General features: G+C 40.3%; 1 protein-coding gene across 45 annotated transcripts in view; it reads left to right on the forward strand.

Annotated features, from left to right (window-relative positions):
* The first annotated feature begins 268 nt into the window (after positions 1-268).
* Positions 269-18,370, forward strand: part of Ptprd (protein tyrosine phosphatase receptor type D) — a 379,195-nt gene continuing 361,093 nt past the window's right edge. For 25 of the 45 annotated variants that reach the window (XM_032902475.1, XM_032902538.1, XM_032902489.1 and 22 more), the window contains exon 1: positions 567-753. In XM_032902475.1, the coding sequence (XP_032758366.1) occupies positions 669-753 (85 nt within the window). In that variant the 5' untranslated portion in view covers positions 567-668. Of the gene's footprint in view, positions 754-18,370 lie in introns of all 45 variants that reach the window. The other 20 variants (XM_032902576.1, XM_032902595.1, XM_032902578.1 and 17 more) reach the window with 2 other exon arrangements.

Below are 18,370 nucleotides of genomic sequence, written 5' to 3' on the forward strand. Positions count from 1 at the left end.
TTTTCAAAGCTCTGCATGGAGTTCAGGGAATTCCCATTCTTCATCCTGTTAAAATACTGCTGCTGTATGCTCAGGGTTTCCCAATACCACATGGGAGTACACAAATATCTGTAGCTCCAGTCTCAGGGAATTGGACAGACACACACACACACACACACACACACACACACACACACACACACACACACACACACAACTTTCATATACGTCCCCTTTATTCTGTTATTAATAGATGGACAGACTTCTATTAAGCATTGCTTAAGGCTCGGATGTGCCTTTCTCCATGATGTGCTCGTGCAGATTTTTGTTTGAAGCCTGTTACCCCCCGCCCCCTTAGAGTATAGTGGCCAAAAAGATGGCGCAGAAATGAGTTCCTGGTGATTGGTCGTAAGTGGCCTGGCAGCAACAATGCTAAGGACCCAGCTTTTTACATTCCAGGTTATTTTCCAATACACAGACATGACGTCTCCAGTGTTTATTGTGCTTTTACAATAGGGCATGTCTTTCTAGGTTGTGGTAGGACATGTGAAAGAGTGAGAAATCTAACTGTCTCTGTGTTTTCTTCTTTTCCTATCTCCTCCCTTTACAGGCTCTGAAAGGGTTCCAGCTGAAGTTTCTGAGCAGACAAGTCGCTGTGGCTCCCTAGGCTGTTTCCAAGCTGCCGGTGCATGCCGTTGACAAGCTGCAGGATGGTGCCCGTGGCCAGGCTGCTGTCGCTGCTCCTCGCCTTCTTCCTCTACGCCTGTGCTGAGAGTAAGCCATCCTGCCCTTCTCTAGGGAACTGTGGCCATAACGAGTGGCTTTGTTTGCAGTTGGCACCAGGCTCAGGGCTCTGAATATATTTCCTTGGGAAGTATATCCTGAGACACTGTGGGATCCTCCTTGGCTTCTTGCCAGGCTTTGAAAGAGTTTATTGACGTGTCTCTTCCACTGCCTCCTCTTCTGTTTAATGCCTCTTTGCTTGTGTGTCTAACTGCTCCTACTACTTTTTCTATTTTTGTACATTTTTCATACTTCATAGCAGCCTTGTGACAGAGATAAAACAAGACCAACAATATCACTTAAACTGTGGCTGACCAATTGGTAGCCCCAATATGTAAACATTATCGAGACTCAATAGAAATTTCTTCAGTTGTGTGGATATTTCTATGTTTGGAAAAATGCACAATGTCACATTGAGCCCAATTAAACTTGCAAGCCCCTTGTAGCTGTCACAGCAGCTGTTCTGATGTACTGTTTCCGACAGCTGTCGTGGAGTACAATATTCAAACAAATCAAGCAGAACTGACAACTTTGTGGCTGGGTGGAGGGTCTGGAAGTGGGAAAAGAATTCTATGCAACGCAGACACTGAGGATTCAGATTCTGGACTCAATTTATGAAACTAGGATTGTGGTTAATTAGCTTGCCAACTAATGAGATGATCATATCTTCTTCCTAACTAGCAATAATTAGTTCTACACTGTTTACATGATTCTTTCCTCATGCAGAATCCTCTATGGTGTTCACAAGACAATGGTGGCCATTCCTGGCTCTTACGGCCATGTCAATTTCTTCAGGAGTATTGTAGTTCATATGTGATTTGGACATTCTCTTGGGGAGTCCCCTGTTGTGATTAACATGTATAACATCTGCAGTCATTAACATTTCCCTCCACTGGCTGTCCCAGGGAGATTAAATTTGATTCATGTTAAGGATATCTCAAAGACAAAGATCCTATGTCATCTTAGCACTTTCTTATTAATTGTGTCTTGACAAGAATTCCCTCACTAACTGCCAAGTGCTTCATTGAAATAGGGATCTATTTTCTAAAGGAATCTTTCAGGGAGGAAGAAAAATAATGTTATTAATTGAATGCATGTGGAGCATGCATGTTCTAAGCACAACATTCTGTGGTTAATAATACATATATAGCGTGTGCTAATTAGCACTTGGGAGTATTGGTTTAAGGTTAAGCCAAGGAATTTCTAATACCATGCCAGGAAATAATTAATTGGGGGAAAGATCCAAATGTAAGGTATTGTTATTTTAAAGGCATTTATGTCAAGACTTATTTCAAAAATCTAAATTTACTTTATTGGAAAACAATTGAATGTATAGCTTTTTGGATTCTGTTTTGGCCAAAGTCCAGAAGTAACTGTTTTCACCATTGTTCGATTTTGGCAAAAGCATATCAAGACCTTAGGAACCCCCCTAAATATCTGATCAAAGCTGTATATTTTAATGAACCTTACTAGTTATATATCTGAGAAATCATCCTTGCAGACGGAAAAGTCCTCTTCTTTGGAGAAGCTATGGTTTTGCGTAGTGCTGTGGTGGAAAGTGGCAGACAGATGTCAAGACTTTAGGAGCAAATATTGCTGAGATTATGTTTCTCTGCCACAGATGGCATTTCTCTCCACCCCTCCTGCCTGCACCTTTCTTTTTCTCCTTCTTACGCTTTATCCCGGATCTGATATGACTGTGCCAGTTTGCCTTCTACTGCTGTGATAGAATATCCAATGCTTGTTGGACAAGAAAGTGATTATCTTATCTCACAAAGGGCAGTCTCATGCAGGAAAGTAAGGGCAGGAAATCAAGGCAAGAACCTGGAGGCAGGAACTGAAGCAGAGACCATGGTAGGGTGTTGCTTACAGTCGTGATGTCCACGGCTTACTTGCTTGCATTTTTTATACAACACAGGAACACCCCCCCCCCCAGAGGTGGCACCACTCAGTAGGCTGGGCATTCAAACATCAATCCTTAACCAAGAACATGCTTATAGGCTCTCCTGCATGCCATTCTGATTGAGGCATTTTCTCAATTGAAGGTCTGTATTTCCAGTGAATTCCAGTTTGTGTAATGTTAACAAAACAAACAAACAAACAAAATTCTAGATTATATCCAGATTATATCTCATTATATTATGCCATTTTTTCTAAAATCATTTGAAAAATATAGAACCATGTAATAGTCAAGAATAACTGGTTTCATCCCCTTGTAAAGATGATATTGTCAAGCTCTCATTATTCAGGTTGTGGGTTCATCTTCTAATTTCTTCATTAGAACATAATGACACACTCTTTCCCCTTTTTTCTATGTTTCACATTGATCCAAGTTATTGAGTTATGATTCAAAATTTAATACTGACTTGCCATGCACATTTGAGAAATCTGAAAAACTTGATTTTTCTTTTGTAGCAAAAGATGATTTGTGATTGGGAAATGTGAAGAAGGCCCTGTTGGTTACTACACTAGTTTACAGCCAGTTTAATCCCTTTGAAATAATTATCTTGAAAGAGCCTGCATTCAATCTGGTAACGGGTGGTGGAAAAGGCCATAGCTAAGTGGTGTTACATTAAGGAGAACTCTTGGAGTCTTAGATCAAATATACGTTAAGAAATTTCCCTTAGGAAATTATAGTCTTGGCTATTGCTGGTTTAAAGTGTCCTGCTGGACCACATGATTTCTTTAAAAGGCTATATTTGTGGTTGTTTTTACTCTTAGTCTTGAGTGCTCTGGGTGATTTTGCTAGTTATTTTTATAAGAGCGTTTACATGAGAGAACTGTGGTCCAAGAGTCAAGTTCGACTTTTGTTGAAGAATGGTGAGTAGCTCTTTGAGCCAGTCTCTCTGTCTTCACCCCCACACCACACCACACAGAATTTAGACATAAATTTATACTTTAATATTTTAACTCCAGCGCAAACCTCTTTTCTTTTGTCTGAGATATTCCTTGTATTTGGTATTCAGTTATCTGTGTGTTTCTTATTTCCCCATACTACCCAGCCCCTTAAAAAAATATCATGTACATACCAAGAAACAGCTCTTGGCATCTTTTGGTTGAATGAATTTCACCTTACATTTTGGCTACTATAACTGGCTCTCAGTATTTACCAGTCCTTTGATAGAAACATAAACTTTCATACTTAGGTCCTGAAATGGTTTCATTCCTCTATTCGCAGTTGCCTTTTTGCCATGTTTTCATCTTAAGTTGTATGTCTTCCTCATTTTCTTTCCTTGCTGAAGCAAGCACCTTGCTGATGTCACCACAAACACGGTATTTTTCTTGTGGATGAAAGCTCTGACTTCCTGCTCTTTGAGGATGTTCCATGGATTTTTTTTAAAGCTTTTTAAAATCCCTTTCATTGCAGTGGATGGATTGGCACCTCTGCTGGAATGTCCACTAGAGTGTGACTTTGATTTCTGGCTATCACTTCACTAAATCATATACTTTACCTTCAGTCCTGTTGTTTTTGGAATGTGGATGATGACAATAACAGATGCTAGTGATAATAGAATTTCTAGTACTTGAGTGCCGTGAGGATTAAAGGAATTGAAGTAAAACACAGACCAGTCGATGACATGGGCTGGGTGTTTAAGAAATGGTTCTGTTATCTTCAACAGCCATTTTTCCAAGCACTTGCCTTAGGTCCCCTGCTGAAATTCTTCATTTTATCTGGAGACTATAAACTTTGGGTGACAGAGAAGCCAGGCCTCTTGCTTTCTGTTAAATTTGCTACCCCGCTTTCTGAGAAATCCTATACATACGAGATCCTTATAAATCTTTGCCTCAGGAATTAAACTCAAAATCAGAAGTATGCAATGTGTTCTTTAGGAAGTCTTTTCAAAGAAGCTCATCTATAGAAGCACTAGAAGTCATGTGGCTCAAGTGGAATGAGTATCAGATGTTCCATCTGTCCCCTTCATTGTTCATGGTAATGCATTTTCTTGAGCTGCCTGGAGGAAAGAACTGGAGATACTTTCTGTACACACACAAAGTATCACATGGCCAATGGCCCACAAAGAAGATTGGCATCAGCGTGCTGAGGCAAAGAGTAAATGGCCATTAATATGGTGAGAAGTATTGTACAATAGCAACACAATAGCAACAACAACAGCAGCAGCAGCAGCAGCAGCAGCAACAACAAGAACACAAGCCACTCAGACAAAATTCTTAAAGAGACAGAGTAGCTGATGAATGTTCGTGTTTCCAGAAGCTCTGGAGACATCTTCCCACTGGAGTTAGAAGAGGAGTGGGAACTTTCCTGATACTCAGTTGGCCACTTTCTAGGAGGCACTTCCATTTTGCACAAGGAACATTAATTTCTTATTGAAATATCTTCTTATTTTAGGTTATGATTGTTCTCTCTCCCAATCTCCGGAAGTTATGTACCCATCCTTTTAAAAGTAGTTGCTTCTGGTAATGAAAATATTACAACGTTTAATTAGCCTGATGACAGTAAGGGAACTGAAGTCTGCAGCATATTCTTGGATTGTACATTTGAATTGTGTGAATTAGAGGATGGGCAAATAAGTCTTAAAATGTTAAATGAAAAGAAGAAGGTTGATTTTTAACTCCAGTTGTAGGGCTAAGGTCCTTTTGGTCAGTACAAACTGAAGGTAGAGATGTTGGTGTTTTAGGTGAGGCGGGTTGAGAGAGCTGTTGGGGAAGTCTGCTTTCCTCTTTCTCTGAATTGACTGAGGTGTGCTGATCTAGGACTGCTGGTTCTCCTCCTTCCTTCCTTCCTTCTTTAATCTTAAAGTGGCTGCATTAGCTACAACCAGCTGTCTGAAGCAAGGAACACACCCCAGCTGTTCTGCTGGTCCTGGGCTCCATTGTGGCGGTTCTGCAGATTTCAGAATTAATTGCTCTCTGCAGACCTAGTAAGGTTAAGATTGTGTTGCAAAGCCAACACGTGTGTATACTTCAGAGCACTTGATTGAGTGCGTAGGGATTTGCTTTAAAAAAGAAACAACCAAGTTTAACTTCCCATTATCACTGTTCACTGTCTGTGTTGAGGCCCCAAGTGTGAAGGGTACAGCAATGTCTAAGATTTTGCTAGGGTTTTACTTGTTATAGCCTCTTGGCATGTAATTAGGGCTGTTTATGATTTCCTAATGTTATTCCCTTTTTTGGTTTTAGTTTCCTTAATTTTCTTTATTCAGACACTATGTGCCTGACCTATTTCAAATAATGACAACTTCAAAGGCAGCTGTGCCTCCTACCAGTCCCAAACATATGTGCTTTGGTTGCTTAAAATGTTCCAATCCAGAATCCGCCTTTCTTTTGACTATTGGTTAAAAGTGTGTGTGTGTGTGTGTGTGTGTGTGTGTGTGTGTGTGTGTGTGTGTGTGTGTGTGTGTGACAGAGAGAGATAAAGAGAGACAGAGAATGGGCAGGTGAAGAAATGGGACAGACCTCTCTATCTGTATGTATACCATATACCCCATACATGTACAGGTACCAGAAGAGGGTGTTGGATTCTCTGGAACTGGAGTTACCAATCGTTGTGAACTGCCTGATGTGGGTGTTGGGATTCACCCCAGGTCATCTTCGAGAGTGTTCTTCACCTTTTAGGCACCTGTCCAACTCAAAGCATCATCTTCCAGTGAAGAATCATGAGGAAAAAGACTAGGGATTGAAGGAAATGCTCCTTTTGGACAAGTTAACTGACTTACACATTTGTATTTTTTCTCTTAGCTTCTTTTGTTCCATTTCTATTGTGTATGTGCGTACACACAATGTCTGGAACATACAATATAGAGGGGTGTACAGTGACTGAAATATGATTCTATGCTTGCATATTACAGTCTGTCTTCAAATTCACATATTAACACATTTTACTTGAGTTTAGGTGTTTTTATTTAAACTCATCTTTATCATAATATTTGTTGAAATTTTTAACTAAAAAAATAGTTTAAAATTGTGAGTGAAGTTCAGTACATTACTATGGAAGATACTCAGTGTAAATTGGTTTTACAATACAAGCTATAGATGAATGCTATAATTTGAGATTGGTTTCTGTTAGAATCATAGTTTAGTATTATGGCAATCAATTATAATAACTACTATTATTATTAAGTCAGCCACTAAAATATGCAAGTTCTTCTATGTTCTGTGTAGTAAACTAGTACATAATACATTAATTTTGTACTGAAAATACAGCAAATATGATAATCCAAAGTACCTCCCCCTCTCTCTATCTCTGTGTGTGTGTGTGTGAATGAATAACAAATCTATTAAATACATTTAAAAATTAGTCTTTTTCTTATTGAATAAATGTTTATGATGAATATAAAGTAATAAAAATTAAAATGCTTTTGCTTATTACCAAAGTGACTGTTTAAACTTTTAGTGATTTCAGATGACAAAGAGCCTGTTAGTCTATTTGTATTAAAAAGATAAATTTTTATCGCCATATATAATTAGTAATTTGTCAGCACATATCTTCGGCATGCCCTCAAAAAGTGAGATTCAGGTTCTTGTTAAAATATAGCTTCTGTCCCATTGGAATATGGTAGGAGAACAAGATATGATTATAGACAAAAAGTGAATGCGGATTGAGATTTTAGGGAAGGGAAAGCACTTTAAGCATCATAAAAAGTGGGAACCTAGGGAGTATAGGGTCTGCACACATAGGAAGGTCCCTTTCAGTTCAGGACAGCCCCGAACTAACAATGGGGAGGAGCAGATTCTGAAAAAGGTAGATTTTTAAAGGTTTAAAGGCAAGAAGAAGGAATCTATTTGGCTCAAAAGACAGAATGAATTCAGGCTTCTAAGACACAACAGGTTCACAGGGCCAGGTTAATAGACAGGGAGGAGCCAGAGCCGGAAGTTGTGCAAGGAGGACCTTGCACTATGCAAGTGCGTAGGGAAACAGAAGTGCTCTGAGAATATCTTGGCTACAGTGCTACTGTCCTCTACTGAAACTAAATATCTTCGTGATAATGGCCTCCCAACGAAGTTAGGATCTCTTTGACCAAGTAGCTTAGCTGAAATTTCCATTGTATTAGTTATTGTATATTAGAACATTAAGGCTTTTATTTAGCAGAAATGATTTTTTGTTTAAATTTATTTATGTATTTATTTTTTTAGTTTATTTTTATACTCCAGATTTTATTCCCCTCCCTGTCCATCCCCGAGAGTTTCAGATCCCATACCTCCTTCCCACCCCGCCATTCCCCTCAACCCCGTCCTCACAAGGATGTTCCCACCTCACCCACCCTACCAGACACTAAACTTCCTGAGGTCTATAGTCTCTTGAGGGTTAGGTGCATCTTTCTGACTGAACCCAGACCCGGGATTTCTCCACTGTATATGTGCTGGAGGCCTCATCTCAGCTAGTATATGCTGCCTGGTTGGGGATCCAGTGTCTAAGAGATTTCAGGGTTCCAGGTTAATTGAGACTACTGGTTCTCCTACAGGGTTGTCCTCCTTAGCTTCCTCCAGCTTTTCCCTAATTTAATCAGAGGGATCAGCAGCGTCTGTTCGTTGATTGGGGGTCCATATCTACATCTGACTTTCAGCTGTTTGTTGGGTCTTTTGGAGAGCAGTCATGGTAGGTGCCTTTTTGTGATTGCCGCATAGCTTCAGTAATAGTGTCAGGTCTTGGGGCCTCCCCTTGATCTGGATCCCACTTTGGGCTTGTTGCTGGACCTTCTTTTCCTCAGGCTCTTCTCCATTTCCATCCCTGCATTTCTTTCAGACAGGAAGAATTATGAGTCAGAGCTTTGACTGTGGGATGGCAACCCCATCCCTCACTTGATGCCCGTCTTTCTGCTGGAGGTAAAACTTCAATAAGTTGCCTCTCCCCACTGTAGGACACTTCATCTATGGTCCCCACCCCTTGAGTACTGAGAGTCTCTCACTTCCCAGGTCTCTGATACATTCTGAAGGGTTCTCCAACCTCCTTCTTCCCGAGGTTGCCTGTTTCCTTTCTTTCTGCTGGCCTCCGGGGCTTCAGTCCTTTTCCCCAACCCCAAACCAGATCATGTTCCCTTCTTCCCCCATACCCATCCCCATTTCTCTACCCTGCCTCTCCCTCCCTCCTTTTCTCCCCCTTGTGGTTGCTTTCTTCTCCCTCCCAAGCGGAACTGAGGAGTCTTTACTTGGGTCCTTCAGCTTGTTGAATGTTTCGAGTTCTGTGGACTGTATTTTGGGTATTCTGTACTTTTTTGGGGGAGCTAATATCCACTTATTAGTGAGAACATACTGTGCATGTCCTTTTGGGTCTGAGTTATCTCACTCAGGATGACATTTTCTAGTTCCATCCATTTGCCTACAAAACTCAGCATGTCCTCATTCTTAATAGCTGATAGTATTCCATTGTGTAAATGTACCATATTTTCTGTATCCATTCTTCTGTCATGGGACATCTGGGTTGTTTCTAGCTTCTGGATATCACAATTGAGGCCGCTATGAACATGTGCCCCTGTGGCATGGTCGGGCATCTTTGTGGTATAGTCCCAAGAGTGATATTTCTGGGTCTTTAGGTAGGTCTATTTCCAATTTTCTGAGGAACCTCCAAATTGATTTCCAGAGTGGTTGTACCAGTCTGCAATCCCACCAACAATGGAGGAGTGTTCCTCTTTCTCCACATCCTCACCAGCATCTGCTGTCACCTGAGGTTTTGATCTTAGCCCTTCAGACTGGTGTAATGTGGAATCTCAGGGTTGTTTTGATTTGGATTTCTCTGATCACTAAGGACTTTAAATATTTCTTTAGGTACTTCTCAGCTGTTCAAGATTCCTCTATTGTGAATTCTTTGTTTAGTTCTATACCCTATTTTTTGATTGGGTTGTTTGTTTTTTTGGTGGTAAGCTACTTGAGTTCTTTATATATTTTGGATATTAACCCTCTATCAGATGTGGGGTTAGTGAAGATTTTTCCCCAATTTGCAGGAGGCTGACTTTTTCTCTTTATTTCTGGCTATTGTTGTTATCATTTTAAAGCGAATTAAGTTTTATGTTGGAACTGTATAGTCTCTCCCTCCATTCTTTGCATTAGATGACTAAGTAAGAGACTTTTTTTTAAAGAAGGGACTTAATTGGATGATCAACATGAAATTACAGGAAAGAAAAAAAACCTAATGGGTTTTTCTCCATATACTTCAAATTAGATAAAATTAATAGCAGTAGGGTTTTTAAGTGATTTCTCAGTGATATTGCCTATAAAGGTAGATACTTTTTTTAATGAAGTCTTTCGTGGAATCCTCTTCTATTTGATATATGATGGAATCATTACTGCTTATGTGATTGGATTTAATTTCTGTTTGTTTATTTTATTTTGTTGTTATGGTATTGTTTGAAAAGAGTATTTGGTGTGTGCCCCTAATTAGCCTGGAATTTTCTCTCTAGACAAGATGGATCCACAACTTTCAGCAATCCTTCTTTTGCTCCTTCCAAGTGCTGGGCATAGAAGTAATTCACCATGGCTGGGTTGTATTATGTTTCATTTTCAGTAAGAACGTAGGCTAATGTACAATTGTTTTTTTTTTTTTTCTTTTTTTCGGAGCTGGGGACTGAACCCAGGGCCTTGTGCTTGCTAGGCAAGCACTCTACTGCTGAGCTAAATCCCCAACCCCATGTACAATTGTTAAACCAAAGTATGAATGTTTTCTACGGAATAACATGCAACACTAGGAAGGAGGCTTCATTTACATTCCAGCTTCTTTCCTCTCCTTACCTGGAGTCATTTTCTCCATTTCCCTGCCCACCAGGGCTGTTCACAGCCCTTAGGCCTTCCTGTGAGGTTCCAAAGGGATCTTGGTTGTGGATGATGCATGCTGTATACACAGGCGCTTAGTGAAGGTGTGTTTTTATCCCATCCTGTGTAACTGTGGATAATACTTGTTATATGCAGACATTAACATTCTTCCATTGCTACCTATTGAGATAGTTTTAGATCTAGACAATGCTTAAGAGAAATAGCAAACATACAGTAACAAAATTAACAACAAAATATCAAATCAAATGTTGTCTCACCATTGTCTCTGTTGAAAACTCTACATTCTGTAGAGCCCTGGTATATGAGTGAAGCCTGTATATCCTAGGCCTTTGACTTCTAACATTTTGGATTAGATAGATTCTCTACTATGACTCTGCAAGTATTGTCATGCTAGCATCTTACTTTGAATCATGACAGCCAGACTATTGTCACACATTGCTAGTGTCCTCTGATAGGAAAGGCAAGTCCAGTGGAAGACTACTAGAATGTTTAAGTTAGGGGTTAGAAGAAGTAGACAGCTGTCCATATATGTATGCCAGACAAGGTTTGAAAGAGAAATCTTTTATCAGAAGTATGAATGAACATTCAATGGCTTGAGAAATCAGCTATGTTAGTTTGGAGCGGTAAATTTTAGTTCTTTTATTACCTGTGTAGTGAGAGCAAGATTGTCTCAAGAGCTCATGCTCCAGTGTTGTTGCCTGGAATATTGGATCATATTGGACTCAGTGAGTTAACTGATTTACAATCTTAGACACTGGATACATAGTAAGTGCTAAATAAATGTCATCATTGTTCACCCATGAACTGTGTTAGAGTATATTAATTTAATTTAATTAGTATATGGTTATGTTTTATTTTAAAGTTAGTTTTGTCCCAACTAAAACCTTCCCATCGCATGCTCCTTAAAACATGTTAACATTTTGATGCCATTGGCTCCTGAACATTGAAAGAGTAGACTGTGATTTTGTTTTGCTTTGTTTTATCGTGGTTTTTGGACATTCTCACAATGTAGTCCAGGCTTCTGAACTGCCTGCCTTCTGGCAGTTTCCTTCCAAGTGCTGGGATTAAACATGAGCACCAGGACACCCAGCAGCCATATGCTGATAGAAGTTTTGTCTGCAGTTTCACTGAGAAGCAAGCAAGGATCAGCCCAGATGGAGTGCTTAGAGCAAAGAAGTGGAGTACTGATGGTGCACCTGGCACTTAGCTCTCTGCACCTTTTCTCACAGAAGCAGCAGCAAAGCACAAACAGCTAGAGCTATTGGCCTCAGGGGTAGGTAACGCTACCCTGGCATCAAGCCAAAAACTCACCCAGGACTGACCACTGCAGGCATGTAGGAACTCTCTGATGATAGTGTCAATGAGCAGGTAGTCATATCGTGTCCACGAATGATGCATGTATCATCTGCAGAGTAATTTGTGGGTTGATATCTATTTTCACTCAAAATAAGGAAAAGCAAACTTATTCATTTGGAAAACGGAGTGTTTTATGATGGAATTATTTTACTTTTCCTTAGGCTTCCCTGTTGCTTTAGCTGTTAATTTGACTCTTAAGTTGTTGGCAGTAAGATCTGCCTTTGAGATTCTATCACAAATAGAGCATTGCACTTTGGTCATCACATGCATACAACCTATTTCCCAGTTCCTTTTTAAAAAAATGGAATCTAACTCCACATGCTTTGGAGGTGTTAAGCCCTACAAGGTGCACTCATTGAATGGAATGGATGTGACACTGTTGTTAGGATTCCTCCAGCAACCAACAATTGACATGTGGTGACCTGTTTTCTGGAGGGTGGAGGGTGACTCTTGACACGTAGAAACGTTGAAACTGATAAGGATCGTGAAGCTCAGAAGGTTAAAATGTTCATACGGCCGCTTTCTAGCGTTGTGTTAGCAGTTACTTGAGAGGGGGCAGCCTTGGTTGAGATGCCTGTAGCAAGGGCAGAGGTCCCAGGGATGCAGCTTGTGGGTAGGGAGCCTTGCTTTTTAGACTGATCTTTTCAAAGATTGGGTTTCCTGAGGCTCACCGAACTCTGGAAGGAATCCCAATAAATCCATCAGTTCACTAAGCTCTACTTAGGTGAAACCCCTTCTTTAGCATATTATCTGTTCCATACCTTGGTAAATAAATGTCTGCCCACATCTCTAGAGGAAAAGTTATACAGCACATCACTGTAAAATGGAATTTTTACCAGCTGAATAAGTAGCCTTAGCCCTACATTTTTTGGGTCTTTCTGATGTCTTTATATTACCATAGAAGTGGTATACTGTGTCACAGAAGTTTAAATGCAGCCTTTTCCTGTGCAAGAAGCCCATGGACATACAACATTAAAGCTTAGTACAGAATATGTCATATGTCTTTTAGCCAGAGGTCCATCAGTGTGCTTCTAGAAAAGGCTATATTATAAATATTTTAGGACTTGTGGGCATGGGGTCCCTGGAGCAACTCTTTTGCTCCTCTGTGGTAGAAAAAAAAAGGCAGCCGCATTATGCATAAATAAGTATGTGTGTCTGCTTCAGTTTGGTCCTAGGCTCATAGTGTGATGACCTCTGCTTTTGGCTCTGCTCATCAGGCAGGGAGAAGTTGAGCACATCAGGAAAGGGCCTTGTTTAGCCTAGTGGGATGAGCTAAGGGGAAGAGAAGGACTTGATTGGCCTCTTTTGCAGTCTTCTTAGTTAGTAATGTTTATTGGGAGCAGATTAATTAGAAGGAAGTTCAAAGAGCATATCTCTTGGTAAACAGAAGATGTTTAATAGCACTTAACCTTTGGAATTTATGCAGAAAAAGATTTGAATGTTATTATGCTTTATGTCTTTCGGGGGTGCTTCAGGTATTTGGCTGTTAGTGCTACTTCAATTGCAAGCTCCTGAAAAATGAATAATTTATCAGCTGTGGGATAGTTCTCTTTGCACTGTGTGTCTGACATTTGGAGCTCTGAACATCTTAAATAAAAGTGGAAGAAAGTGTTGGAAAGTGTTGTGCTTGCTGGGTATGCGGTAAGAGCCCTGCAAAGAGACAGTTCGATCATGGGTATTGAAGCCTGATATTGGTTTTCTAAAGGTAGGCAAGAGCAGATATGTCATGGAGAGTTGTCCCCCTGCTGCAGAGGCCCCGTTCTGTTTCAATGCTTTTTTGTCAAAAAGCTGAAGACAAGGCTGGCAGAAAGGCACCAGTGATCTTGAAGCCAATGCAAAAGGTACATATCCAGGTTCCATCACATCAGAGAATTGAAAGCATTTGTGAGGCACTACTGGGGAGGGGGATGTGCCGTGTACTGTAGTTGGAATCTCTGACAAACATGGGTGGATGCAAAGCTTCAGCCATTGTTGGTCAATCCTGGCTGCTGGCAGAAGGTACCCAATTCTACAGAGGTGTGAAGGTTATAGCGACATCCTCATAAGGATTGAGGTTTGCTCTAGTTGTGTGAAAAAGGAAGACTAATTAGACTAAATAAAAATCCTGGCTGAATATGAAGGCAAATGACTAATGGGTAAGTCCATTCAAGTGTGAAGTAAAGTCCCAAAGGGACACACTGAGAGCCTCACAGTGAGACTCATTTGAAGGATGCAGAAGAAACCGCTGTAGAGAGCTGATGCCTGTGAAGTAATCAGAGCAGCATCAGCAAAAGCTATAAAAAGATGGTTTAACAATTGGAAAGTATATAATTCTTCTTTTATTTTAATTGTTCTGATTTACAGAGATGGAAACTGGAGGGGTATGGGGACAATTATAATAAAACAGTTACTCACAGTCTGGGATCACTTTCCTCTAGAGTTTGCAGTTTGACAAATGAATCTGACACTAACACTAGGCATGGAATGGACTGGCTCACTTCCCTTTGGTCTGTGTCCTCAGCCCTGGGCTTTACGGCCTCACAAATTTCAGTCCCTAACAGCTTACAGCTTGTGTGTGTGTGTGTGTGTGTGTGTGTGTGTGTGTGTGTGTGTGTGTGTGTGTGTGTGTGTATGTGTGTGTGTGTGTGTGTGTGTGTGTGTGTATGTGTGTGTGTGTGTGTGTGTGTGTGTGTGTGTGTGTGTGTGTATGTGTATGTATGTGTGTGTATGTGTGTTTGTATGTGTGTGTGTGTGTGTGTGTGTGTGTGTGTGTGTGTGTTTCTTTTTTCTTGGAAGAGTGCTTCCTGGTTTCCTAGATTTGCCAGTACTTCCCATCACTCCACATTTCTGCCTTTTCAAATCCTAAGTTACTGTTTCCAGTCTCTCCTTTGCTCAGATCAGTCTACGCTTATGTGCCCCAAGGATATGAGTATAATAAGCAAGGAGCCATTTCACTACTGTTAGACTTGGTAGACGCAATAAAAAGGCAGTTACCTTACAGGAAATGGAGTGTTGCCTTAGATATACAGGGAGTGGTGCTGGAAGCAGAGTTTGTTGGGATGCTGAGGAAGTGTCCATGTGGCAAAGTCACAGGATCCATTTACTATGGTAAAATAGGAGAGCCTTAGAGTTTTGAAGTAGTTTTATGTTTCAATCTGCCGACACTGTAGAATCAAATAGATATCTAGGCATGGACTGACCAATGAAATCATGATGCATAGCCAAAAGAACCAAGCATGGGAAATGGGCTACTGCTCAGTTCATTTCTAAGTGCTATCTATCAATAAGCAATGGAAGCCAGTGAAAATGGGGGACAGTGTGGTCCAGTTTTGGTGAGTGACAGCTGTGTGTGACATTCATCTCACAGTGGGGAGATGGTTATAAAATCAGATAGGATAAGGGTCATGGTAGTTAGAACTGAAGCTCTTGTTGTTATATGAAGAAGGGCCATGTGCAAATATTCAGGATTTATAATAATTCGCTCTTGGTAAGTATTGTCTAGCTATAAAGAACATACACAGGAAAGGATGAGAAGTAGCTAAGGGTTTTTAGTTTTTAGTTTCTTTCCATTCTTGTCCATTCCTCCACACATTGGATCAGATTAACGCGGATTTTGTTGTCTCTCTTAGAGTTTGCTGTGGTTTGTTTCTGTTTCTGTCTAAAATCCTCATTTGTTACGTTCAAGATGACTATGTCTCATCTTAGTGTCTTGTCTGTTTCTCCTTGTCTCAATATGTAAGCCTTCAATGTAGCTATGGGTAGTAAATTCAGAAGCCTATGTTGACCAACCAAGAGAGATTCATTATCAAAGCAAGCTGATTCAACTTTGCACCATTTATACTAATTCTAGAAGGGAGACAGCAGTCCTTTCTGGTCTAGTCTTCTGGAGAATGCATGCTCAGAATCTTTTGATTTTTCCAAGGGAAGCTTGAAATTCAGTTTTATAGGTGATCTAAACCTCATTTTAATGTTTTTAGTGGATTGAAAACCATTAAGTATGAATAATATTGAAATTAAAGGATGTACTTCTTCACAAGAACATAGGGGTCCCACAAATTTGTAAAATTCCAACAAATACCATTTCTCATCTCCAGCAGTTTCTAGTCTTTCTTATGCTTAATGAGAGCAAAGCAAGTAATGAGGCACCAGCACATCCATCAAGGCTGAGTTTATGAATCAAGAGTGGAATGCCATAGCCTTGCCTCCCACACTGTAATATAAACATGGAAAGATTCAGAGTACCTTACTGCAGTTATATGGATAATTAGAGCCAGTGTGGATATGGACTGATAAATTATTCATTCTTCCTTTCCTCACACCTTGTATGTTCTAGTAATGGCAGATATTCAGACCTGAAGTAGCCTCTGGTTGACCAAGGCTAGGGATGGGGTTCCTCCTCCTTCCTCTGCCCCTAGACGAAAGTTAGCATCATGATTAAAGCTGGGTTTCTGTTGGAGACTTCTCTGGATACCCAGTGTAAAGTTTGATGCACACAAAGCTGAAGGAACTCACATTTAAAAGTGGGCCCTTGAAGGTTCATTGGTGTGTGGCTAATAAGATATATCTTTGAAAATGGCTTTGTGATTGTCCAAAGACTAATAAAGATTGGTGTTGAAACTTTTTCTGTATCCACTTGGATGGAGTTGACTCTAGAATGTACCTTCTACTTTTCAGAATTAAATAGGCCAAATGAAGCGAGATCTTGGGGTGACTCTCACTAGGAATATTTGTGTGCGTGTGTGTGTGTGTGTGTGTGTGTGTGTGTGTGTTTATGTGCCATATGTGAGTGCACATGTCTTTGCTGATAAATGTTTATGAGTGTATGTAGATTTGTAGAGCCAAAGGACTACCTTGAGTATTACTCTTATCATTCTTCAGGGGCCATCCTTCCATTTGTTTGTTTGTTTGTTTGTTCTTTGTTGTTGTTTTGAGACAGGGCCTGAAACTTATCAAATAGGCAAGACTGGCTGGAGAGAGTACACTAAGTGACTTCCTGTCAGTTTTGGGATCATGTACTCTGCTTTGTTTTAAGAATATCAATCTTTACTACTCTCTTTCATATTAAGATGCTGTGAATAACACAGCCTTGGCCTGGATAGTGTCTTATTATAGGCAATGCTAGCTAGTTTTATGTCAACTTGACAAAATCCAGAGTCATTTGGGAAGAAGAAACTTTACTTGTGAAAGTGGTCCCCGCCATATTGGATTGTGGGTAAATCTGTGGTGCATTCCCTAGATTGATGAGTGTTGTGAGACAGTTCAGACCCAAAAAGAGCAGGCTGAGAAAACCAACAAGCAGCATTCCTCCATGGCCTTCAGTTCCTAAGTTTTAAGTTCTGCCCTGCATGAGTTCCTGTCCTGACTTCCCAGGATGATAGACTACAAATTGTAAGGTAAAATGAACCCTGTCTTTCCAACATTGTTTTTATCCATGGCACTTCATCGTGACTATAGAAACCCTAACTATAACATAGGTCCATAGATATTTCTGATTTTATTAACAAAATCTATGGTATGGTAAACAAAACAAAACCAACAAAAATTAGCTTTAAAATGGAAGATTTGAGCTCGCGCTGTGTTTTTCTAATTACAGTAAGGAGGTCTTAGATATACTATTCCTTTATTCAACTACTATGGGTTCTGTACCTTGTACTAGGAGCTTCTCTTTAGATGCTGGAGATTATGTGTGTGAAGGAAGTGAAAATAGTGGGCTCGTGCGGTCTACCACCTCTAGTCTAATGGGCAGAAGCTCACCTGCAGGTATAGCTGAGGTCCTTCTCCTGCAGTCGTTTGTTCAGAGTTAGCTGAGATGTGTAAGAAGACCTTGATTTTCACTCACAATTGGCACAGGTAGCCGCAGCATCCTCTCTGCCCTCGTTATCATGCTTGCAACTTCCGGCTTCGTTCTGTATAATCCACGAAGCTGTTTGCCCTCGGAACTCAGTTTGCACTTTGTCATTCATGGATGTTGCTCAGGTCCTAAAGATCGATTGGAGCGCTTACCCTTTCCCCTTTCCAGGTGTTTTGTATGACACATTTCCTCAGTGACTTACTCTCTTCACAGATCTTCACCATTCTAGACTATTTAGATGTATCAGAGACCAAGACAGCAATAAAATAAAAAGAAAAAACCTACATGTGAAGGTTACATTTTAAAGAATTTGATACAATGAGGTAAAGTGATTAATACAGTGTAGAATCCAAGTTGCAAATATAGGAATATGTGTATGTTCAGAGGCAGGGGAACTCCCCCCTCCTCTTGTGGTGATTCAAATGAGATCTGCTTCTGCCTTTTGAATACTGGCATGGCCAGCCTGAATCACCATACCTGGTTTATTTAGTGCTAGAGGTTAAACCCAGGGCGTCCTGCATTCTAGGCAAGCACTCTACCTAGATCTGTCCTGAGCCTCAGATCTCTACTTGTGTTTTTTAAATATTTTGTTACTAGATAAGATTCTGCAATTATATTTAGCTCCAATTATTTGTTTCTTTTAAGGATCTAATTTGAAGGTGAGAGTTGCTCTATGCTAATTAATCCGAGGCCTTTAAA

This window comes from Rattus rattus, chromosome 1 (assembly GCF_011064425.1).
Source record: "Rattus rattus isolate New Zealand chromosome 1, Rrattus_CSIRO_v1, whole genome shotgun sequence".
In the NCBI taxonomy this organism is placed as follows: Eukaryota; Metazoa; Chordata; class Mammalia; order Rodentia; family Muridae; genus Rattus; species Rattus rattus.